We start from the raw sequence: 24,814 nt of genomic DNA, 5'->3' as shown, positions 1-24,814 counted from the left end.
AAACTAATTTTCCCTCTGCTGATACTCACACCTTCTTATCAACTGTTGGAAATGGCCGACGTCCAGCTTGATTGCATTGGTCTTGTTAGCACTACAAAAGTAATTTTCCCTCTCTTGATATTCACCCCTTCTTGTCAGCTGTTGAGAATAGGCCACTTCCACCTTAATTGAATTGGCCTCGTTAGCACTGACACCCCACTTGGTAAGGCAACTCCCATCTCTTCATGTGCTGTATGTGTGAGCGTATATATATATACACTGCTTTCTGTATTTTTCACTCTATGCATCTGATGAAGTGGGTTTTAACTCACGAAAGCTTATGCCCAAATAAATTTGTTAGTCTCTAAGGTGCCGCAAAGACTCCTTGTTGTTATTATAAAGGCACTATCAATAGCAACTGAGGCCAACAACTGATTTATGGACATACTGGAGTTATAAAACATAAACCATATATCATGTAGTCTTTATGATACTGAATCTCTCCATACATACTGCAAGGATTAAACATCTATTTTATAAAGTTTATTCTGTGGTTCCAGAACAATTGTGAGTGGCTTTGTATTCTTCACGATTCTTCATCTTGTCAGTACAATATTGTGGACCAAATGCTGATTTTTATGGTTATATTCTATTGCATTGCATGCTGCTTTCCCCTGCAACATCTAGTTGATATTTATCAATATTTCCAGCAGTTTTAACCCAAGTTTTATTATTTCTCTCAGTATCAGATTTTTAAGGACTAAGTAACTTTACTGAATTTTCAATGCATCAGTCTTTGAGATGACTTATTATCAAGTTTCAAATTTATTTGGATTGTTTACAAAAAGTGTAAAAAGGAGCTTCTTCACAATTGAATATTGGTACGTATGACCCACTGAGAAATCAGTTTAGATACTTGTATATGTGCCTGGTACTATGTATTATGTGGGCTTAAATACGTAAACCCCGTTCTGATCTTACTTATGTAACTCCATGGAGTTACACTGATATAAAGAGATCAGAATTAGCCATAAAAAGAGCAGTTTTTGTCAGTGCCAAACAACATCTGCTGCTTAATATAGAACAAGAAAAAAATTAAATATCTGGTGGATATAAAAACTGGAAAATAGAGGAAATGAAGTGTTTACAAAGACAGTAAAGACGATCTGGGGGTAGAGAGAACTATTTATTTGAAGGACTTTTTTGCTTTGCTCAAACCGTTTCTTATTAACGTGCTACGCATACTCACTACATGATTTTCAAATACCAATAGCTTTGCTAAGTGTCATTTCTATTGTAATTTGTATGTACCTATCATAGTCACTAGACACACTTACAGAATTGAAAGGACACTGTGAGGGCAATTCATTTGTAGAATGAAGCTTTTATGAAACCTAAGACCATTACAGAAAAATGTCTGCACAAAATATAAAACAATCCCAGTGGCAAGTGTTTAAGAGCAAAGCAAATAAATAAACATTCCTCTGCAGGCCTGCAACCCAAACACTTGCAACGTGCTAGGGCAGGAAAGTGAAAATTACTATAAAGAGAGGAGAGAAATGCAAAAAGTAAGTTGCATGAACAATGACAAGTAAATAAGGGATGAGATTTTTCAAAGACTCTTACGTCATTCGGATGCTTAAGCCTCCAAATACCTTAGGTGTCTTTGAAAGTCCCAGTTTAGATGTACAAATTCTTTCAAATTGGAAAACATTAGGTGTCATTTCTATACTATCTAAGGACTCCCCTGAGTCAAGGAATCCTCAGCTAGCTGAATCAATCAGCTTTACAGTCTGTTTGCACTGCCAAAGTGGTGAAAAGGGTCATAGAAGGGGTCAGTATCTGGCTGAATCCTGAGGCATATTATTATAAACTCCTTTATAACTGTCCCCTGTAAAAATGGGGAATCTCCTCTTTTCTTCCATTGGTAACTGGAAAAATCAGTCTAGCAATGCAACACAACAGCTCGGAGAAACTGGTTCGCAGGACTGAAAACAAAACTGAAAGCTAACAAGTCACAAGCTGGCAGGAAGTGATTTCATCCAAAGGCTCTGAAATTTCTGCCTTCTATGGTATTAAGAAAAATACAGAGAGAGAGTCCAAGAGCAATTAAAGAGGGAGGCTGAGAGGAGATGACTCACCTTCAGGTCTTTTTCCTCTCACAGCAGGCTTCAGGGAAAACTAGATTTTTGAAAAGGCCTACCAACGGTGGAGGAAAAAATGGGCTTGGATCATTTTCATTCTTTGTGATGCACAAAGAAGGTCTGAAAGGGTTTTTTTTAATCAATTGGGGTTTGGGCTTGTTTGTTCCTGAAGACATGTCAGAAATGTCAAGTCGTTTCTTACTACTTTTTGCTAGAGAACTCCTTGGAGGATAAGAGAAATGGGGTGGGAGCTTTCTTAGTGATCAGTTGAAACTATATGTATCTTTTAAAAAAGGGAGAGCTTTTCTCCTAAGTATTTGTCAGGAGTTTGAGATATATCGGTGTATACAAAACCAAACATATAAAGCGTAGGGTGAGGCGGTGTTCTTTTTATTCACACTGAGTAATGCCTTCCCCTTTGTATTTGCTCACATTTCCATCTCTTGTCATTTCATAGAATCGTAGAATATCAGGGCTGGAAAGGACCTGAGAAGGTCATCTTGTCCAACCCCCTACTCAAAGCAGGACCAATCCCCAACTAAATTATCCCAGCCAGGGTTTTGTCAAGCCTGACCTTAAAAAACTTTAAGGCAGGAGATTCCACCACCTCCCTAGGTAACCCATTCCAGTGCTTCACAGCCCTCCTAGTGAAAAAGTTTTTCCTAATATCCAACCTAAACCTCCCCCACTGCAACTTGAGACCATTACTCCTTATTCTGTCATTTGGTACCACTGAGAACAGTCTAGATCCATCCTCTTTGGAACCCCCTTTCTGGTAGTTGAAAGCAGGAATCAAATCCTCCCTCATTCTTCTCTTCTGCAGACTAAATAATCCCAGTTCCCTCAGCCTCTCCTCATAAATCATGTGCTCCAGCCCCGTAATCATTTTTGTTTCCATCTGCTGGACTCTTTCCAATTTTTCCACATCCTTCTTATAGGGTGGGGCCCAAAACTCGACACAGTACTCCAGGTGAAGCCTTACCAGTGCCGAATAGAAGGGAATGATCACATCCCTCGATCTGCTGGCAATGCTCCTACTTATACAGCCCAAAATGGTGTTAGCCTTCTTGGGAATAAGGGAACACTGTTGACTCATATCCAGCTTCTCGTCTACTGTAACCTCTAGGTCCTTTTCTGCAGAACTGCTGCCTAGCCACTCGGTCCCTAGTCTGTAGCAGTGCATGGGAGTCTTCTGTCCTAAGTGCAGGACTCTGCACTTGTCCTTGTTAAACCTTCCCTCCTCATGCTTTGATGTCCTTGACAGTAGGTAATGTTTCTGCACGTTAATATGGCCAGAAGCCACTCCAGTCATATCTACCCGCTCCTGCCCAGTTTAGTGTTATCTGCAAACTTGCTGAGGGTGCAATCCACACCAATCCTCCAGATCATTAATGAAGATATTGAACCAAACCAGCCCCAGGACTGAACGCCCTTGGGGCACTCCGCTTGATACCGGCTGCCAACTAGACATGGAGCCATTGATCACTATCCGTTGAGCCCGATGATCTAGCCAGCTTTCTATCCACTTTATAGTCCATTCATCCAGCCCATACTTCATGATATTTGTGATGTCATGATCCCACTTGTTCTCCAGTCACCCACAGAGTCCAATAAAATAGAATGGACAAGAGCTGACGTGTGTAATAGGATAAAAATATCAAAAGAGACTTACAAACAGAAAACATTTGCAAGCCTTCTCTATACATGTTAGTGACACAGTAAAGAGAGGTGTAAATTCAATTATTTTTAATTGAAAGCCAGTTTCAAGCTGAAGTGGAAAACTCATTGTAAACCTGAATTGGGCAGAATCCATCTGCCTTGCTCTCATCCTTTAGTTGCGTTGGGGGGTGTCAGGGTCTGGTGTGTGCATGAAATGCTTTAGGGAGCAGTCTGCATATAGCAGAGCCTTCCAGTTTGGATCATCATTCAGGAGACACAAGGAGTGTCTGGCTGACTCCCTTAGGACTAAATTCTGGTCCCATGGGAGTCACTTTAGCTCCTGGTGGAAAAAGATGCATATGAACAAGAGAACAGTGCTACAGAAAATGTTTGCCAAAAATGAGCACAGAAAAGTCATTCCCTCTCCCCTTTGCAGTTTACTTTTGCCTTGCTAAGCTTAGAGCTCCTCTTGTTTGTTTAATCTAGGTGAGGCTTTGCATGTCAGACCCTCTGGCCATATCTACTGTTTCCTGCAGGACTGATTGCCTGTAAAGCTTGTGTTCCTGAAGGATAAACTTCCCTGTCCTTGGGTAAAAATATGAACAGTACAACTGTCCTGTTTTAAACTGATCCCTTAGGGGTTTTGTGGGGATTCATTCATATTGTGAAACGCTATATAAAGATGAAGTACTACTTATATCCTCGAGTGTCATTCCTTGAGGTCTGTTGGAGGCTGTGGAACTGCTACACTTGTACAGTGTGCAATATTGCCCAAGAAGCTCACGTGCTAAGCCAGTGGCAGATTTCCTCTTGCTTGTTTTAAATGAGAAGTTCTAACTCCTAGATCAGTCCAACTCTCATTAAAGTCAGTGGAGAGATTCCCATTGTCTTTAATGGGAACGGGATGGTGCCCTTGTGGAGTAAAAGTTCACAGAGCGTTCTCTTGGTTTTAAAATCCAAGACTGTAAGAAAAACAATGTCTCCAGACATGATCACATCCACATGATGCCAGTGTGTGGTATTGCCCAAGAAGCTCACATGCTAAGCCAGTGGCTGAGTTTCCTCTTGCTTGTTTTAAATGATAAGTTTGGAGGTGAAACTAAATCAACAATATTGAGAGCAGTGCCCTTGTGTAACTTATCTCTGGTTTGTAGCCAGCTAACACATGCACTGGCTCCCCCTCGACCTGCTGCTCCCCCAAGACACAGTATAACATTAATGTTAGGAGCAGGCTAATCCCCTATGAAGACACTTACGTCTACATTGCCAACCCTCCCTCTCCCCCAAAACATGGCAGCGAGTCACTGCCTGGCTCAATTGACTTGGGCTGGTGGGACTCATGCTATGGAGCTAAAAATAGCAGTGTAGATGTTTCCACTGGGGCTGGAGCCTAGGCTCTGAAACCCAGGGAGGAGGGTGGGTCTCAGAGCCAGGCTTCAGCTGGGTGTTTTGTTTTGTTTTTACAGTGTAGATGTATCCTTATTCACAGCCCGGTGCCTAATGCAGAGCACTGCCTTGCTCCATTGCTGCAGTTTCAGTGCAGCAGCTTTCACTCAACATGGAGGCAAGGAGAGGAAAATTTGGTAGAAATAAACAGCTAGATGTAAAACCCTCCGATGGGTCTAGCATGGTTACATTTTAGTATATGTCTTCTTTGCATCACATAATCACATCCAAAGAGCATACATAACCAATGTATAGGGCGGCTGTAGAAATGCTGTATACCCTGAGCATTGCCATAATGCTTAATCTCAGTCAGAGTCTGTAGATTCTCTGCAGGGGGAGACCGAAGTGCCATCTCATGAGTGCATACCGTACAAATCTGGTCAGAAGGAAGCCACTGTCATCGCTGGGTTTTAACAGAGCTTGAATCTATAAGAAAATGATTTTTATCAAGTAACATTAATAATGTTCATAATTTATAAGGTGTTTGCAGTCTGTGAGGTTCTTTATTATTAGCACCATTTTACAGGAGGAGGAAATGGGGCAGAGAATGTACATGTTTTCTCCAAGGCCACTGAGCGAAGGAGCATCTGCACCAGGATTAGAACTCAGGGAGCTGAAGTTTCCTGGCCTTTGCTCATGGAGGGGGATTGTTATTTAACTGTCTTCCTTCCTGACATCTGTCTTGCTGTTGCCCCTCCTCTTCAGAGCTACCAAGTCTCACTCACTTGGGAAGGTGACTCAGGCCTCATCTAATCTGGAGATTTTCCCTGATTTTAGCTAGTGTGGGGCTGGATGTCACTCTCCGCACTAATGTTCCCCTCCGTGGGCAGGTGGAGGGAGGACCTTGGAAAGTTGAGAGTAACCCCTAGTGTAGAAAGGCCTGGCCAATAGATGTACAGGAGAAGCTTACCCCAGTAGAAGTAATGGTGGTGCCTGTCTTCACTAGGGATTGCAGGAACACCAATGGCTGTAATTGGAGGCAATCCCTCGCCAGGGCTTGAATCACATGGGATTCACTTTAAGGCAGTTTTTAAAGTTTCTCCCTCATGATCAGGGCCGGCGCTTCCATTTAGGTGACCTAGGCGGTCGCCTAGGGTGCTAGAATTTAGGGGGGCGGCATTTTGCCACCCTCGGAGGCAATTCGGCGGCGGGGGGTCCTTCCGCACTCCGGGTCTTTGGTGGCAATTCTGCGGCGGGTCTTTCACTCACTCCGGGACCTGCCGCCAAAGTGCCCTGAAGACCGTGAGCCGTGGAAGGACCCCCCCCACCGCAGAATTGCCGCCAACGACCAGGAGCGTGGAAGGACCTCCGCCTAGGGCACCAAAAACCCTGGCACCGCTCCTGCAACGCTCCTGCTCATGATGGACTTTGCTAGGTGCCTTTCACAATTAAGACATTTAAAATCTTTTTCATCATGTGCTGGGCATCTTTCTCATGTAAATTTTCCAGGTTGAGACAAAGCCCCTGTTGCAATTTAACAGATCCAAGGAAAATGATTTCACTGAGGATGAAAATATCCCCTCGACATTCTTGCAAGCCCTATCTAGTTAGTTTCCCTTCCCTCTTGTGTCTTTTTCAAGCCCTCCTCAGTTTCAATTCTTTAGAAGGGAGTCTTCTCCCTGCCATGTGACATTCATTTTAAGGAAGTGCCCTTGTTCCTGATGAGAAAGGATTGTGCTGTGTTCCTGTTTCAACCAGGCTTTTAAAGTCTCACATAGCACGTACACATAGACACATGAGCAAAATCCTTCATCACCCAGAGCAGGAAGGAGCCTGTAAACTTTGCTGAAGAATCACTGCTGAATTCTTCCTAATGAGTGAGGCTTGTAGGTATGGAGGAAGAAAGGAAAAACATTTCAGGCAGACCCACATGGTCTTAGACTGGAACTCAGGATACTGGCCTCCATTCCCAAGTGTGTCAAAGGCGTCCTGTTTGATTTTGCACAAGTCACTTAATCTCTTTGCTTTTTAGTTTTCCCAGCAATAAAATGGGATAATCCTTCCCCACCTCACAGGAGTGTTGTGAAGATAGGTCCTTAAATGTCTGGGAGCACTTAGCTACTTCAGTGATGGGAGCCATCTAGGTATCTGGACTGATGGAAACATTCCCAGATATATATCTAATAGAAATTGATGGTGATTGATACATCGGAAGGTGGGGAAAGACAACAGTCAAGAACTCAGATTTCAAAAATAACTACTAGTAGTTAAAGCACCAAGAAATCACTGATTCAGATTACTGTACTGGGGAAAGCAAGCAACTCCGTATTTGCTTCCTCCCTACTTCCTTACTCTCTTCCAGCCGCTCATAGATCTTCATAGCTTTTAAGGCCAGAAAGGACCATTAGATCGTCTAGTCTGACCTCCTATGTATCCCAGGCTATTAAATTTCACTCAGTTACAAATAATTGGGCTCAGTACAGGCATGTTTGTCTAAAGCAGATCTTCCAAAAAAGGCATCCATTCTTGATCTGAAGACATCAAGAGACTTTGTACTTCGTTCCAGCAATTACTCTCACTGTTAAAAATTTGTGTCTAACTTGATTTTTATCTGGCTTCAGCTTCCACCTATTTGTTCTTGTTTTGCTTTTCTCTGTTAGATTACAGAACCTTTTAGTACCTAGGATTTTCTCTGTGAAGGTATCAAATCACCTCACAGTCTTCTTTTTGATATACTAAACAGATCGAACTCTTTAGCTCTCACTGTAAGGCCTTTATCTCTGGTCCTCAAATCATTTTTTGGCTCTTTTCTATACCCTCTAGATTTGTCAACATCCTTTTAAAAATATGGACACCAGAACTTGATATAGTACTCCAGTATTGGTTGCACCAATCCCAAATACAGAAGTAAAATTATCTCCTACACCTCATTACTCATTTCCTTTTAGACCTTATGTCTTTTCTTCACTTACAGTTTTTCCTTAGAACAAATTCGCTATAACTATTCATCTTTAGAAAATGTTTCCATTCATTCCCTACACCAACAAATCTCTCTTTTTTTTTCTTTCTGGACACCTATGGTACTACTCCCAATGCATTAATTTAAGTATGTGCATAAGTCTTTGGAGGATAAGGGCCTTATTTAATTTCTGATTTGGCTTTGAGATACAGACTGATACTTATGCCTGCTTGGAATCCAGTTGAAGTGATTAGGGTTCTACATGAGTGTGTTCAAGTGGATCCAATTGCATTTGCAGGATGGGGGTGGATGGTCTTTGTCTTCTCTCCCATCCATTCCAATTTCCGGAGTCTTCTTGATTTAAAGAAACTTGAGCCTGGGTCCTGCTCTCCCTCCAGCTCAGAGCGAGATAAGAACCTTGGCTTGGATCAACTGGATAAGGAATATAAAGTGATGGTTTTCATTCTTCATTATGTTTTGGCATATTCAAGCTGTCAGTTTGCAACAGGGGCAGGATCTCAGTTGGGGTTTGTCTGAGATTTTTTAAATGGTATCTCAGCAAATCACACACACAAAATCTTACATCACCATAACAACAACAACAAAAAAAACCCCAAACCAAACCCCCCAGCTTTGAAAAAGAATCCACAGCCTGACAGTCTCCCTTCCTCCAGGGGTTAGCTTTTCAGTCTGTAGTGGTTTGGTTGGTGTGTTTATGTTATGGGATGAAGATTCATTGCTGGATGTGCTATTTCATTTCATGGCCTGTGTGCTCTTAAACCTGGCGCCAGGTGCCTGACAGATTGGAACAAAGGCCACTCCCTTCAGCCTTTAAGTTTCAGAGAGTTGCAGCCGGGTTAGTCTGTATTTGCAAAAAGAACAGGAGTACTTGTGGCATCTTAGAGACTAACAAATGTATTTGAGCATAAGCTTTAGTGGGCTAAAACCCACTTCATCAGATGCATGCAGTGGCTGTAGGCCGTGAAAGCTTATGCTCAAATAAATCTGAATAAATAAATGAAATAAAATAAATAAATTTGTTAGTCTCTATGGTGCCACACGTACTCCTGTTCCCTTCAGTTCTCCGGGGGACAGGGACTGTGTCCCCCAATTTGTCGGTACAGCACCGAGCACCGGCAAGAGAAGGCATAAGATTGATCTCTGCCCACGAACAAAGCACCCCACATTACAAGATCCGCCAGCTGCTTTGTCTCTCACCCACCCTGACTGGCACGACGCGGACCCCACAGCTCTCCATGCAAACGTGCCCGCGTTCCCGCCCCGCAGGAGGCCGAGCCCCGGCTCCCCGCTGCTGAGGACCCAGTCGGGCCGAACAGGTGGGTGCAGGGCGCGGGCCGCGGCGGCTCCTTTAAGGGCGGGTTTCCTGCGGCGGCCGGAGAGTCACAGCGGATCGCTGCGGGGAGCCGCGTCACGTGAGCTCAGTCTTGTGACTGGCCCGAGCGCTGGGAGCAGCGGCGGTAGCGGGCACGTTGCTGCTGCTGTCTGGGGGCGCCTGGGCTCCGGTCCCCCCGCGGGTGCGCTGGGGGCGGGGGCGGCTGGCTTGGCCGAGAGCCCCTCTCTAGCGGCGCGCTCCCCCTCTCCGGCCGCGGGGCGGCACAGGGAAAGTTGGGCGCCGCTTCCTCTGCCCGCGGCGTCTGTGCGCTGCTCCCCGCCCCGGGGGCCCCTCGCCGCGTCCCAGCATGGATAACAAGCCTCTTCTGCAGGAGCGGCCCCCCGCCTACACCCCGGCCTCGCAGGGGGGCGACTACGGACAGAGCAACTACGGGGCCATCCCCCCTCCTCAGCCGGGCTTCCAGCCTCCTCCGCCCTACCCCTACCCCAGCGCTGCTGCTGCCGCCGCCCCTGCAGGTGGGTCGCTGGCCGGGCCGGGGGGCGAGGCCCGGAGCCGGGCGTGTCTGCAAAGGGCCCTGTTTTGGGCGGCGTGCCCCTGGCTCTGCTCCGGGAGGGGTGGGGATGGGAGACGGAAAACAAACTTTGCAGAACTTTGCGAGGTGCAGTGTGCAAGCCCCGCCGTGGGCTTGGTGTGTAGCTTTAATCCGGCGGGGAGGGGGAGTGTGTGTGTAAGGGGGGGGTCTTTCTGGGGGCTGTTGCTGTGTGTAAATGAAAAACTAGCGTGGAAAGGGGAAATGTGTTACTAAAGTCTTGCGAGCGAATGCATCCTCCCTCTTCCTTTCCTGCCACTGCCAATGAAATCAGTCATCAAAGTCCGGGAATTGCTGTGCTCCAGAAGTCAAAGCAACTCCATAGAAGCCTTTCTCTCGTCTGCTGGACTTGCAAGTCGAACAAAAACTCTTCTGTTGAAGTCGAGTTAAATATCCTACATGGCCATGCCAATAGAAGGGCTGTGACGATCTGGTTGCTAGAAACACTAGGTCTCTTGGAAAAAGTTTTGTGGCCTGTCAAACCAAAACCTAGGTGCTGGTGTGTGAAACCATGGTGTTGGGCTGTAGCAGGAGAAATTCACACTTTGCTAGACAGCTGTGTGCCACTTCCCTGTAAAAAACGTATGTCACTTTGCCCTCAGTGGCTTGGTTAATACTCAAGCTGGAGTAGAAAACAAGTTGGTCAGGAGTGCCAGATATTAGAAAAGCTCCTCCCTTTCTTCCCACTTAAGACTGTTTGTAGGGTGCAATGTGCTCCTTTTTATTTATCTAGCTGTATTTGTGCTCTGCTGTCACTAACAGCTGAGATACTGTACTGCCATTAGTTTGAAGGGGGATGGAATTATCAGGACTTCATACAGAGAACGCACACATTAGCACTTGGTGTTTGACTTCCTCTTCCTAAAGCTACAATTTACCATGCACACATTTTCCCTGCTCCCCTGATTAAATGTGGTGTTTTCTAATGTAAATTCACTATTAGGTTCTGAAATCTTTCTGGAACTGAGTGTAACCCATTCTATTGACTATGAAATTAGTATGACTTGGTTCTAGTTAAAGAAACAAAACTAGACTATTGGCAGTTTCTCAGTGGCAATTCCGTTCCTCCCCCCCTCCAACATTTGAAGAAAAACTAGTGCATCAAGTAAGTACTTAACCCCAGATCCTGTAAAGACTCAAGCATATACCGCACTTCATGCATTGTGAGTAGTCTCAAGTGACCTCAGTGAAACTATTCACCGTGCATAAAGTTAAGCAGGTGCCTTTAGGCTTGGGACCATAGATATCTGATTACCGTTTACTTAGTAAGTCAGAGCACACTCACCCACGAAACCCCCAAGAATTATTTTTGACTTTTTCATTATTAGTACACTTTATGGATTTCCTGTGATTCCTTAAATTAAATATGATTCTGCCCTTATTCATTAAGAAGCTCCTGAAAACATCACAACTTGGATGATGTAAGGAGCCTCATCTTCTGATGTCATAATAGCCCAGTTTCTCTATTTGGCAGGCTATGTCATTGCTTAGTCTCTTGCTAAACAGCAAGCTTGTAATTGTTGTCTTGCATTTCTGAGGCTTATGTAGTAATGATTTACAAACAGTTTGCTTTCTAAATACAGTTGTTAGAACACGTACAAGCTTGCTGGCCAGGTTGGGTCTTCCAAGCAATTTCATTTCTCAGTTTTCAAGATGTCTCATCCATTTCTTTACCTCTACCTCTTTCTCTCTACTCCTGCTATTGTATGTTAGTCATGGTTTAACTAATGTGGAAATTTTCAGGCTGGTAACCAGAGAAACACTGCATCCTGTCTCCACCAGTTTGGATGCCTAAAACTGAAAATTGTGGCCTTTGTTCAGTTAAACTGTGTTTTCATCATCTTCTCCAGTAACATTAAAACACACTCTTTGAAGTTAATTATTAGCCTTATGTGCATTTTAGACTGTGAAATTGTATTAGATATTCAGGGCTATGAAACAATTTTGCAAAGACATTCTAATTAGCAGGGCTGGCCCCAGCTTTTTTGTTGCCCCAAGTGGCGAAGGGGGGGGAACCCGCGATCAGCAGCTGCTCTACTGTGTGCTTCATCCTTCGGCGGCAATTTGGCAGCAGGTCCTTCCCTCCAAGAGGGAGTGAGACCATCGCTACACAGGCGCTTTACAGCGCTGCAACTTTCGCGCTCAGGGGTGTGAAAAAAACACCCCCCTGAGCGCCGCAAGATACAGCGCTGTAAAGCGCCAGTGTAAACAGTGCCGCAGCGCTAGGAGCACAGCTCCCAGCGCTGCAAGCTACACCCATAGAGGATGTGGAGTACGTGCAGCGCTGGGAGAGCTCTCTCCTGGCGCTGCGACCACACTCCCACTTCAAAGCGCTGCTGAAGTTTCAAGTGTAGCCATATCCTGAGGGACCTGCTGCCGAATTGCCGCCGAAGACCCAGCTTGCTGTGCTGGTGCCTGGAGCCAGCCCTGCTAATTTATCATGTCCCCTTCAGAAGGATTTGTTCCAGCTCTACCTCTGATTCAGGTTCTTGTGTGTGTGTTCTTCCAAGTCCTTAGGAATACACCTTTTGGGGTCACAGTTTTGTCACATACAATGAATATAAGTGTCTTATTCAGATTACAGTTCTGTTGCTTAGTTTGTTAAGCAGATCTTGGGTCATATCTAGGAACTTCTGCCTACATAGCTATGTTGGGTGGGAGGGGAGAGAAGAGATGCTGTGCTGGTATAAACCCTTGGTGTATGCATGGTAAAACCAGCAGAACTGTGCTTTTGCTTATATACACCTCTACCCCAATATAACGTGACTCGATATAACACGAATTCGGATATAATATGGTAAAGCCGTGCTCCGGGGGAGCAGGGCTGTGTGCTCTGGCAGATCAAAGCAAGTTCAATATAATGCTGTTCTACCTATAACACGGTAAGATTATTTTTGGCTCCCGAGGACAGCGTTCTATCAGGGTAGAGATGTAGTTTGTTTTGTTGTGGAGTAGGTTAGTGGCTGGAATAAGTTATAAAGCACAGTTTTTCTAGTATAAAAGATGTGCGCACCAAGAGATCATTGCTGGTATAGTATACCTGTATAACTATAATGGCAAAGTGCTTTTTCTGTAGAATTGATCCTATGCTATCAAGTGTCTGTCTGTTGTGGAAGATGAAATCTACCTTTCCAAGTTACCATTGTCTAAGGAATCGTTGTCCTTTATCTGTTTTTAAAAACAAAAACCCTTGTTTTATGACCAGAGGTTCACTTACATTTCTCTTTATTCTAGGATATGCTGCACCACCGCCACAGCATAACTATCCCAACATGTACACCATCATTCAACAGCCAGCTACCACCACCTCCGTTGTAGTGGTTGGAGGTTGCCCTGCCTGCAGGTACAGTTCTCTTCAGTTGCTTTTCAGCTTTTAAAATAAATTGCAGATCTCCAGCCTTGAAACCACAGACATCTTCGTTTTAAAATCAAAATGAAATTAGTTGAATGTTGATATATAAAGTAATGGTGGGATGCACTCACTCATCCCATTCAACCATAACACTAGAATGAAACTTTGTTTGGTTATGACTACAGTCCCTTTTGTCACCTACCATTGCCATAGAAAGGACTCCTACCTACACGATACCCACATTTGGGATCCTAGTCAGCTCTGTTGATTTTTCCTTCTCTAGGTTGATGAAGAAAATATGGGATTTTCCTTCCCTTGTACATACTTAAGCTATGGCTGAAGTAGTGGGCAGTGTTCTCTTGGCAGGGGTGGCTTCTTGTTTGTATTGGTACAATATTGATGATTCTAGGAGTGTGGAAGTCTGCTTGTGTCATAAATAGATAGCTAAGGGTTAATGTTTCTTTCACCTGTAAAGGGTTAACAAAGGGAACCAAACACCTGACCAGAGGACCAATCAGGAAACAGGATTTTTTAAAAGCTCAGAGACAGAATGTTTGGGTTTTCTCTCTTTGTCTGGCTCTCAGCTATGAGAGGGATCTTCTATCTTCAAGCTTCTAATCTTCAGTTTCAAAGTTGTGAGTACAAAGGTAGAAAAAACAATAGGCTGTTTTGTGTTTTTTTTTTTTGTATTACATGTGTGTAGTTTGCTGGAATAGTTTAAATTGGATATATTTTTGAATAAGGCTGTTTTCATATTTTTCTTTTAAGCATAGCCCTGTATGTCATTTGATACAGGATTATTTTCCGTCTTTTTCTTCTTTTATATAAAGCTTTCTTTTTAAAACTTGTTGACTTTTTTTCTTTTTCTAGTTATGGCAAGGGGATAGGAACCTCTGTGCCAGGATTACTGTCTCTCTCAGGAAAGACTGGGAGGGGGAAAAGAAGGAGGGGGAAGGTAAATTGTCCATCTCGGTTTTGTGTTTCAAGGGATTGAAGCAGGGAAATCTCCTAGTATACCCAGGGTGGGAAAATCTGGGAGGAAGTAAAGAGCAGGAAGGGAAGTGGGTTATTTCCCTTTGTTGTAAGACTCAGGGCATCTGAGTCTTGGGGTCCCCCAGGGAAGCTTTTGGGGAGACTAGAGTGAGCCAAGACACTGGAATTTTTGGCTGGTGGCAGCGATATCAGATCTAAGCTGGTAATTAAGCTTAGGGGATTCATGCTAGCTTCTCAGTTTATGAATGGTAAGGTTCAAATCTGAGTAGGAAAGCTATGACAGCTTGCTGCGGAAGAGTTGGCAGATAAAAAAAACTTAGGGGGCTTGCAGCAAGGTGTTATCCCAAGATGGAGCATGAGAGTCAGAAAAGATTAATTGCAAGTTCCTTCACTAATTAATAAGACAAAACTCTCTATTTTTTTTAATATTAAACCACTGTCTCTCACTAAAGAGACGTTATAATGCTCTAAAGAAAAGGGTAGCGAATACTGGACATATGCCACCATATAAATTATGCTTCCTCTCCTGGACTGCTGCATTCAGTTCTGGTCAGCCCAGGTCCAAAAGAATATGAGAGAGAGAGAGAGCGAGCGCATATTTACAAGAGACGACGAGATCAGATCATTTCTGAGGTTAATCCTGGGCTTGCTTTATGATCCGTCTTCCCACTTGGAACTGTGGGGTGCTGTGCTCCTTCAACTTCTGCTGAAATGCGTGAGAGTTGTACTTTCAGGATCTTGCCCTGGCGCAGCACCTTGCAGGATCGAGCCTTTATTCAGAGATCCGTGCTTAGGAGGTGGACCTACCAGAATAGCACAAGTGGTATCAAGCACTGTTGTGCTAGAGTAATGTTCTAATGAGTCTCAACACAGTAATAAGATGATATGAATGAAGCATCCTATGGCCTTTGTGGAATGGAATTGTACTGTGGGGAATCAGAGCCTGCCTAAGTCTGACCTCTTCTGAGAAAGGTGGGTCCAAAAGATGGAGGCTCCTAGAATGCTGTGTAGGGGCTGATGCTGTTGAACTACATCAGTTTATGCTGAAACTGTAGCAGCTAGATAAATTCAGGCTAGATATTAGATGCATATTTTTAACAGTGAAGGTAACTAACCATTGGACTGCTTAGTTGGGGATGTGGTGGATTCTCCATCACTTGAAGCTGTTAAATCAAGATGAGAGGTATTTCTAAAAAAATGTTCTAACTTCTCTAGAAAATAGAGCTTGATAGAATGTCACTTAGTAACTCCTCTGTGTCCTTCTCTATATAGGAAGTGAGACAAGAATGATCATAATGGTCTCCTCTCGCCTTAACACCTGTGAATCTGAAAGGGAATTTAACTTGAAAATAGTGAATCTTCTCCACTAGACTAAACATTTCTCTCTGTTAGTAACTCCCTCAGTATGGTATGGAGGATTCCTTGGAAGCTTCAGATCTGAAAATGTAACCTTTAGTGCAAAATCCCTTTCTAGGCAGTGAAACTTGCTTGAACACCATCCTTGTGCTGAGCATTGCTCAGGCTTTTGGAAATATTCACTGTTCGGTCCAGACATGTGTAGTATGCTAGGTGGTGGTGCTGATTTGATAAGATGAAGACTGAGCCTTGCAGAAATCAGTGTTAAATCTTTGCTTAAATAGAGTTCCTCTTCTAAAGTGCCTACATGCCTCTCTAATGGACACATCTGATGCTCCACATGCTGCTTTTCCACTGTCTGATTATTCTCTACAGAGGATAGGAGCAAGAAATTTTACCTTAGTCTCCTCTATGAGATGGGATCCTGAGAATCCCTTTCCCGCTAGATTAAAATCTACTGCTTCTGCCTTAACTCCTCAGGCTCTGTTTCAGCCTACAAAAAAGGACTGGGTTGGGAGGGAGAATATATTTACTCCAAGATACAATGATTAGTGTACAGGGCCCTTTTTAGCTTCTATAAGATGCATACTCAGTTGTAGGAAGTGAACTCCACAGATAGGCTGATACCAAATCAGCACCTTGCTAGCCTTTTTTAATCAGGTGCTTGAACTGCTATAGTGCACCTGGCATCAGAAGTGGTAAAAGCTGTGTGAATGGGCAATAGAATACAAAAACTTGAATACTCCTGCTGTGACTAGCTGTGGGATGGATAGTCTTATATTGGGATCTCTCCTCAGAAAAGAGACTGGGGTTGTGTGCAGGGAGAAGGAATGGAAGCTCAATCCATTCTGGGAAGCATGGGGAATCAAGGAACTCCCACCATGAGACATAAGGATTGCTGTCTTGTCTGAATCATCTGTGCCTCTAGCTAACTTGGGAGAAGAGCTTTTAATCCTTGACTTTTCAAGGAGCATGCAGCAATGTTATTCCTAGGCCTGAAAAATTTATTTGCAGAGATGTTGTCTAAGCCAGTTCTCAACTTTTCCAGACTACTGTACCCCTTGCCAGGAGGCTGATTTGTCTTGCGTACCCCAAATTTCACCTCACTTAAACTACTAGCTTACAAAACAAGACTAAAAAATACAGAAGTGTCATAGCACGTGTGCGTTCTCATTTTTACCATATAATTATAAAATTGACACACACATTGAGAAACACTGATATAGCACATAGAGCAGTATTAGCAGTCATTGTCTGTATGAAGTTTTAGTTTGTACGAACTCTAGTAGTGCTTTTTATGTGGCCTGTTGTAAAACTAGGCAATACCTAGATGAGTTGACATACCCTCTGGAAGACCTCATGTACTCTCAGGGGTATGCATACCCCTTTTTGAGAACCACTGGTCTAAGCTGATATGTCTTGGTCTTCCCTTGGTCCTTCAAAATGTTTGTCCCAGTTGCATCTCTTCAGTATTCTAAAGATGGCATAAAACAACCACCAAGTATTGTAGCATATGATGGATTGGAGAAAGAACCACAAGATCACAATGCTAAAATGAACAGTGCTGTGATACCCTTGGCTGTATTGTTTGACTCAGAATTAGTCAGACTGGAGACAGGAGAAATTACCACTGATTTTGTTACATTTCGTACTCTTACATTTATTTTCCCCTGCAATAGCTGAGAATCTGAGTGTAAAACTGGTATTAGAGGAGTGTAAATATGCTCTGTTTAATCCAGTAATCTAGTTAGGATGTGATTTTTTGGATATTTCACACGTTTGATAGTGACTTGGTTAGGAAATCTTGTAGTGGGGGCACTGATTTTCGTAGGGTTTCATAGATACTGAACTGTGTGTTGTGATACACTTGTTACACTGACTCTGTGCGTGTACTAGCACTACAAATTGGGTTATTGAGGCTCTAGAGACTAACTTTAAATATCCTCATTTTGCATATTTGATCCACATTTTAGCTGATCGTAACTTGTCTGAATGGGAGGGGATGTCGTATCCAGTATGTGTGTACATGGATTGCACTGTATAGGATGTGGATAACTAATAGAAAATGATTTAAGGCAATTTTTTTTTAAAATCATAAGTTGCATATAATATACAATATAATATATAGAATTTATGGTGGTTTTAAAAAAAAAATTCAGACCCCTCAAACCAGCTTTCCTTTCGTGCATCTTAAGTCATGGTGCCAGAAAGGGTCCTGCCATGTTGAGAGGTAGACAAAATAATTGTTTGCGGATTTGTCTTGCTTGCAGCTGTGGGGGAACATAATTTATGGTGAGGGTTCTTACCATTATGATATAAAGAATTAGCACCTTCAGATATAGCTGTGGGATATAAATTTTTTCATCAGGGTGTGGGAGTATATGTGTAAATGCTGCTTATCCAAATAAGCAAGAGTTGCCACTGCCCAGGACACTTGCACTGTCAGAGGCCAGACTTCTTCAGCGAGATCAGATACATACAGTATTTGCTCTGGAATGACTCCATATGAGGCCAGTCAGGACTCTGGGGTAGGATCCTCCCCTCTCTGAGCATACTGTCGCCAGGGCAAGAAACTTACACAACTTTGGCCTTCCTGGGGCTGATCTTGGAGCAGTCAGCATCCCTACTTTACACTGGGCACTTCCCACAGCGAGTCCGCACCAGTGGGACTCCTGGGGAAGCCAAAAGGCCCTGCACCCCAGCTATGCAGTCAGATATGACTCTCAGCCAGTGTAATACAGAGGGTTTATTTGTAGACAGGACCACAACATAGAACAGAACTTGTAATAACAGACATCAGTGACTTTCAGCCAAGTCCATCTTGAGAATCCTGGGCCAGACACCTTGGATTCTCCTCCCCTTCTTTGAGTCCTCCAAGCAGACTATCAGCCTCCAGCCAGCTGACCTCTGACACCCCCCTGTTGCTGCTCCTCCTTCTTTGTCTTGCTTTCGGGCCAAAGGTGTCACCTGGTAGCACCCCCCTTGTGGGTCTCAGGTTACATAGCTGCAAATAGCTGGGCCGTCTCACCTGCCCTGAGGGCCTCAGCAAAATCACAAACCCAATTCCCACTATTTAAGTATTGGTGCAGTACACAGGGAAAGTAAGGTACACACAGTATTAGTATAGGACAGTAAGACTCACATAGCAAGACAGACAAAACCCCCACTTTGTCACAATGCTGCTTGTCCAAACAAAAGTTGCCCCTACCCAGAACACTTGCACTGTCAGAGGCCAGACCTCTTCAGCGAGATCAGATACATACAGTACTTGTCTGCCCTCTGGATATATTTTGAGATTGTATTCTACTTATTGCCACAAGTCTTACTATCCTGAGTGATTATCATGGCATGGTAAGTTAGCTGCAGGAAGGAAGGACTGTAAGCTGAAACTGTGAAACGTGTGCCTAAAACTAGGCACTTAATAAAAATGCCCAGATCTTAGAGGTGAGTAACATGAGCAGTGCACCCAACTGGCCTTAATGTGGGTGTAGTTGTTGTGGTTTTTTTTGTGTGTAAATCTGAAATACTGCCACCTTGTGATGGGTGTAGAGTTACCTCACAGTTTGGGAATAGTTTCTGTTGTGTGTTTCACCTCTTGTCTTGGCATGGTAAGTCATTCCTTAATCCGGTCTTCAGCATGATCCAGTGCTTGTGAAGCAATGCAGAACCAGCAGCTGCTCAGCACTGACACTGCAGTGCTTATACACACGTTTCCTAATGCGCATGATGGTAGTGCCTAGACACCACCTTCCCATTGTGCTAGGCACTGTGTAGGCATAACTGTATCTCTTCTCCTGTCCCTCCTCACCACAGCCCCAATATCTAGAACTTTAATGAACTCTGAGCAGAGTGTGTCATTCTTGGGAATCTGTCAACTAAATCACTTGCTGCTTGCAAATGAAATGTTCAAGGGATACTGTCAATCTAGTCTTGCCTTTAAACCATTTTATATCTCCAAGAACAGCTTGAATCATTAAAGCTGCAAACTTCACAAATCTAGCTTCTTGCCATGCAGTCGCTCATTTGTCCTAACTAAGAATTGCCTGTCTACATTGCTCCTTGGCAGAGTGCTTCCCGGCATGGCTAGGCAGACAAGCAGTAGCTCTGTTTGAACTAGCGCACACACAAAGCAGTGTGGCAGTGGTGGCTTGGGCTAGCTGCCAGATCACAAACCCACCAGATCCCCTAGCCTGGGCTGCCACCCCTGCTCCTGCGATCACACTGCAATTTTTAGCACACTAGCTCTGCTTGAGCTAGTGTGTCTATCTACTTGCAGGTGGAGGTACCTTCCCAGCTGCAGTATAGACATACCCTTAAACACTCTCTTCAGTTTCTCTACTTTCTTGGTGATGCAGTATTTCAGTGGGACAAACTGCAGGGGGATATTTATTTCTTTTTAAAACAAATTTTAAGGAAACTAATGCAAGTGATTTTCTTGGCCTAGTATTTGCAAATGCTTGATCTCTTAGAGCTGGTGTTGCCAGTTGTAAACTGCCACCTTGCACTCCTGGGTACAGTGAAAGGTGTGCAGCTAGAGTACTACTGTGCTGTGGTAATCACTGCCCAGTGAGATGGTCTCTTGGGAGCTGTTGCAATTGAGCAAAAACTTGTGCATCTTTGAGGTCTGTTTTAGGATTGGGGATGGGGGTAAAGTGGTATTAAAACCATATTAATCCTCGTCTCTGCCCCCGACTCCTTGGCCTGTCTGGACTGAAAGCTGTTGTCCCTTAGGTTTTGGCTTGCACTTGTTGCCCCTTTCACCCAAGTGCCTCCCTCCTGAGAGAGTGAGTACCGAAATCGTACAATGTGATTGTGAATAAACTCAAGATTCCAGGCTTTTCTGCATGTTAACATAGGAAAGGACCCACTTTTGTGGCAAATCTAAGGCAACTATATGAATGAAGATTGTAAATGGGGCCCCTTTTTCCCCAGCAAAAATGTATTCATTTAAATTTAACACAGACATGCAAAAAAGTGAAAATGGCAATTAAGTAGAAAAATGTGAGAAGATTTATGCTTCTATTTTCCTATGAGTCCTTTGCTCCATTTTGTGGCAAATGTGAATTTCACATATGTGGTGATTATGTTGACATTGGCAATAATCAACATGTTGGACCTTGCAGGAAGTGAAGTCCCTTTGGAATTCTAAGATTGATGCTATAACCAGAAACCCAGTAGGAATAGCAGCTGGTGACGGAGGTTTCTGCAAAAACAAGACCCAAATGTGACTGAAAACTAAGTAACTCACTATATCGTATTACACAGTATGCAGTAAAAACATGCTGTGTTGTGCACTCAAATTGCAAAGACAGAATTCATCCCTGTTAAGGCTTAGCAGTGGTGCTCTGCTGTAGTTTGGTGGCTGGAGAGGTTAGGACAAAGTGTTATGTAAGCTCAAGTAAAAAAAATAAAAATACCTTGATATGGCAAATCTAACAGTTGCCTCAAACCTGTCACTTGGAGTTGTTGGTCATGACAAAGTCCACCTGGATATTTAAAGTCTTTCTCAATCCTGTGAGAACTACCACTAGATTCATGCCACTGGTAGAATCAAGCCTCCTTTCTGAGCATAGAAAGGAATACAGGGGGGATGGTAATGCTCAGCAGGTTCACAAAAGACAGCTGAGCACAGATATTTCAGAATTTCCTGCTAGGATATTCATCCTCCTGGGACTGTCTAGTTTGAGAGGAATAAATTTTAAACAATTAGATCGCTTGCTAATAAAGGATTTTCAGACATCTGTCTTCTTAATTGCATGAGCGCATCACTTAATAGGCATTTTATAAATGTTTCAGTAATTTAGGTCCCAGCCTGTAGTGTGGATGAATTCTTCCTCTGTACAGCCTGAGCTGATGAAGAAGCTGCTGCAATAATACATTTTCGTAATTGGTACAGTGTGCACAAGATTTACAAGTGTCGTAATGGGAGCTTGTGGTAAGGAAGAAAAGGGCTTTTCACCCACTGGATACTCCTGTAAATCTGGCTCAGGACAAAAGTGACCAAAGATCATCCAAGTTTGATGGCTGTACACAGGCTATAGGAAATGAATAGGCCTGGTCTACAGTGTGGGAGGAATCGATCTAAGATATGCAACTTCAGCTACAAGAATAGCGTAGCTGAAGTCGACATATCTTAGAGTGACTTACCTCCCATCCTCATGGCATGGGATCGACAGCGATGGCTTCCCCGTCGACTCCGCTTCCGCCTCTCGCCCTGGTGGAGTTCTGGAGTCAACGGCAGAGCGTTTGGGGATCGATTTATTGCGTCTAGATGAGACGCGATAGACTGATCCCTGATAGCTTGATCGCTGTCTGGTGGGTAGTGTGAAAGGAGTTAAACAGGCCACCTGGCAGTCTCAACCCCTATCTAGAAAGGGGCTCAGCTGTGTCATGGTTGTGGTGGTTTGTTTTCAGTACTCAGGATATTCCCTAAAGCCTGGGGAAGCCTAGGTAGCATTATGTGTTACAAACTCAGATATTTTGACTGGTAAAATATTCAGGCTAAAAGTGCCAACTCTGTGTTAAATTGTCATAACTTTTGTGTACTTGGTATCTTTGATCGCTGCAGCTCTGGCTCCTACAATGTGTTTAAGATGTTAATGTTCTGAGACTTATTTTTCTTTCAAGTTAACATTTATCAAAAGGTTAATCATTCTCATCAACCAGCCTTTGGAACTAAATTACTTCTCTGAACTGAATGAGCAGCTGTAGTGTAGCTTAAATGTGAGTCTCTGCTGTAGTATAAATAAACCTTCCCTTTTATTTTTAGGCCCTAGGAGTGGTGGTGTGTGTGTGGTGTTTTTTTTTTGTTTTTTTTTTTTTGTTAAACCACATTAAAGCTGCTTATGCTGTAGGGCAAAAATTACTTTTGGCTAGATTAGTAAATCTTCACACTGAGTACAGTAACTCCCTGTAACTTTATTATTTAAGATGAAGAGTAATTTACATAAGAAACAGACTAAAATATTGGTGGTCTGTGACTCCCTTTAAAAGTAGCTTTCCCTTCTAAATGTAGTAACAGGCTAAGAAAAGAGACTGCCTAGGCATGCTCCATCTATGATTAGGAGATTACATGAACTAATGAATACCACTTCAACCTCCCTGGCCATACTATAGCAGATCTTAAGGTGGCCATCCTGCAGCAAAAAAACTTCAGGACCAGACTGCAAAGAGAAACTGCTGAGCTTCAGTTCATCTGCAAATTTGACACCATCAGCTCAGGATTAAACAGACTGTGAATGGCTTGCCAACTACAAAACCAGTTTCTCCACCCACCCCCCCCCCCCCCCCCCCCCCCCCCCCCCCCCCTTGATTTTCAACACTCAACTGCTAGAACCGGGCCTCATCCCTCCCTGATTGAACTAAACCTATTATCTCTAAAGCTTGCTTCTTGCTTGCATATATATATATATATACACATAACACACACACCTGCCCCTGGAATTTCCACTACTGTATCTGATGAAGTGGGTATTCACCACGAAGCCATGCTCCACAAACGTCTGTTAGTTCTATAAGGTGCCACAGGATCTTTGGCTGCCACATTTTCAAAGTGTCCATGTAGTCAGGAATATCACTACAGAATAAGTTTTGCGGAATGATCCTGAAAATAAAAGCACTGGTTCATGAGGAACTCGTTCCCTGCCCGTTGCCCCCCCCCCCCCCGCATGGTACACTCCAGTATTTTCCCCAAGTGGTAAACTGCCACATGCAACTGGTTTAATTTATAATGCATGTTTCTCCTTTGTCCCTGGCACTTATGTCTTGTTCTCCCACTGACTGGTTTGTCCCTGTCTGATGTCTGGCATGGATCGATGAACATTTCATTCCTAATAAAAGTTTGTGCTGGGCATTTTGCACTGCCAAAAAAAGTTCTCCAAATAACTTTCATATGGGGAGAAGGGAGCTCAAAACAACTTCTCCTTACTGTGTCAATCTGCTTAGTAGCAGAATTGGACCATAGGAGCTAATTCTTAAGAAGGTTAATTGTAATAGCTTAGACTGCAGCCATCAACTCTGAGTTTGTAGCTGTTTAGGGCTGACCAGAAATACCCTGATTGGTCCCACTTATGTATTGGTTTAATCATAATGTCTGTTTTTTAAGGCTAGCTCAGAATTAGCCTGCTTATTCCCTTATAAATAAAGGTAACTGCCTATGGGTCACAGAGGAGGTGGGGGAGAGAGGAAGAATAAATTTATAATTAGCAAAGCGTAGGGAACAAGGAAACGATGAGGTTTCCTGTAATCAAACAGGAGATGCATATATACAGGATCGGGACAGTGACTGTATATGAATGCAAAAGATGGCATTAGTGGCATGCTAAAAATGCAGTCAGGAAATGCAAGAACCTTAAACATAGTGTGTATTAGATGCTCAAATTATATTGTATAAATTTGCAAAAGTAATTTTATTTATTGACTCCTATAATGGAGCTTGATATTTTGTTGTCCAGAGGATGGATGCTTGTCTCCTAAAATTGAAGCATCCCAATTCAACAGTCTTTCTAGAAAATGTAGGGGTATATCATATGCGATAAAGTTAGCACGTGAGAAATAAGTTGCACAGTTAACTGTGGGGAAAGAGAGGACTTCTGGAAGTCAGACCACAGTTCACTGAGTCAGCTGTCTTTGACTTCAGGGTTAGTGAGTGTTTAGTACTTCTATAAATCTGGCCTGATCCATGTGTAAGTACACAAATGTCTCTAACTTTAAGCACCTAGGCTTGAAGTTTTTGGCCCTCTGTTTCTGTGTTCCCTCTTTCCCCTTCCCTGTAACCAAGCTTTGTCCAACTAGCTATGGGATGCCTGTCTTAATATTTGACACATTAGCTGACTCTCCTCCCAAAAGATGTTCCTTCCAGCCTTGTGTATGTGACAACTACGACATCCTTTACTGGTTGTAATGAAGGAACTGGAACAGAATCGGATTACAGTGGGAGTCAAAGTTGGCTGGACCCAGGGCAAAAATGTAACAGTGAAAGGGCTAACATTGTACACGGACCTTTCCTCCTTTCAGGAGATTGATGCTAAAACTCAACACCTCC

The 24,814-nt window shown here is 43.5% G+C and overlaps 1 protein-coding gene across 2 annotated transcripts in view; it reads left to right on the top strand.

The window, feature by feature from the left end:
• Window positions 1–9,562: 9,562 nt before the first annotated feature.
• The window catches only part of BRI3 (brain protein I3), a 50,602-nt gene continuing 35,350 nt past the window's right edge, over window positions 9,563–24,814 (top strand). Inside the window, exons 1-2 of one of the 2 annotated variants that reach the window (XM_032771025.2) lie at window positions 9,563–9,996; window positions 13,305–13,413. In XM_032771025.2, coding sequence (XP_032626916.1) covers window positions 9,828–9,996; window positions 13,305–13,413 — 278 coding nt within the window. In that variant the 5' untranslated portion in view covers window positions 9,563–9,827. The remainder of the gene's footprint in view (window positions 9,997–13,304; window positions 13,414–24,814) is intronic. The other variant, XM_032771026.2, reaches the window with a different exon arrangement.

The sequence above is a fragment of the Chelonoidis abingdonii genome, chromosome 9 (assembly GCF_003597395.2).
Source record: "Chelonoidis abingdonii isolate Lonesome George chromosome 9, CheloAbing_2.0, whole genome shotgun sequence".
NCBI lineage: Eukaryota > Metazoa > Chordata > Testudines > Testudinidae > Chelonoidis > Chelonoidis abingdonii.
The sequence above is the reverse complement of the archived record's forward strand: the minus strand, read 5'-3'. Positions and strand labels throughout refer to the sequence as shown.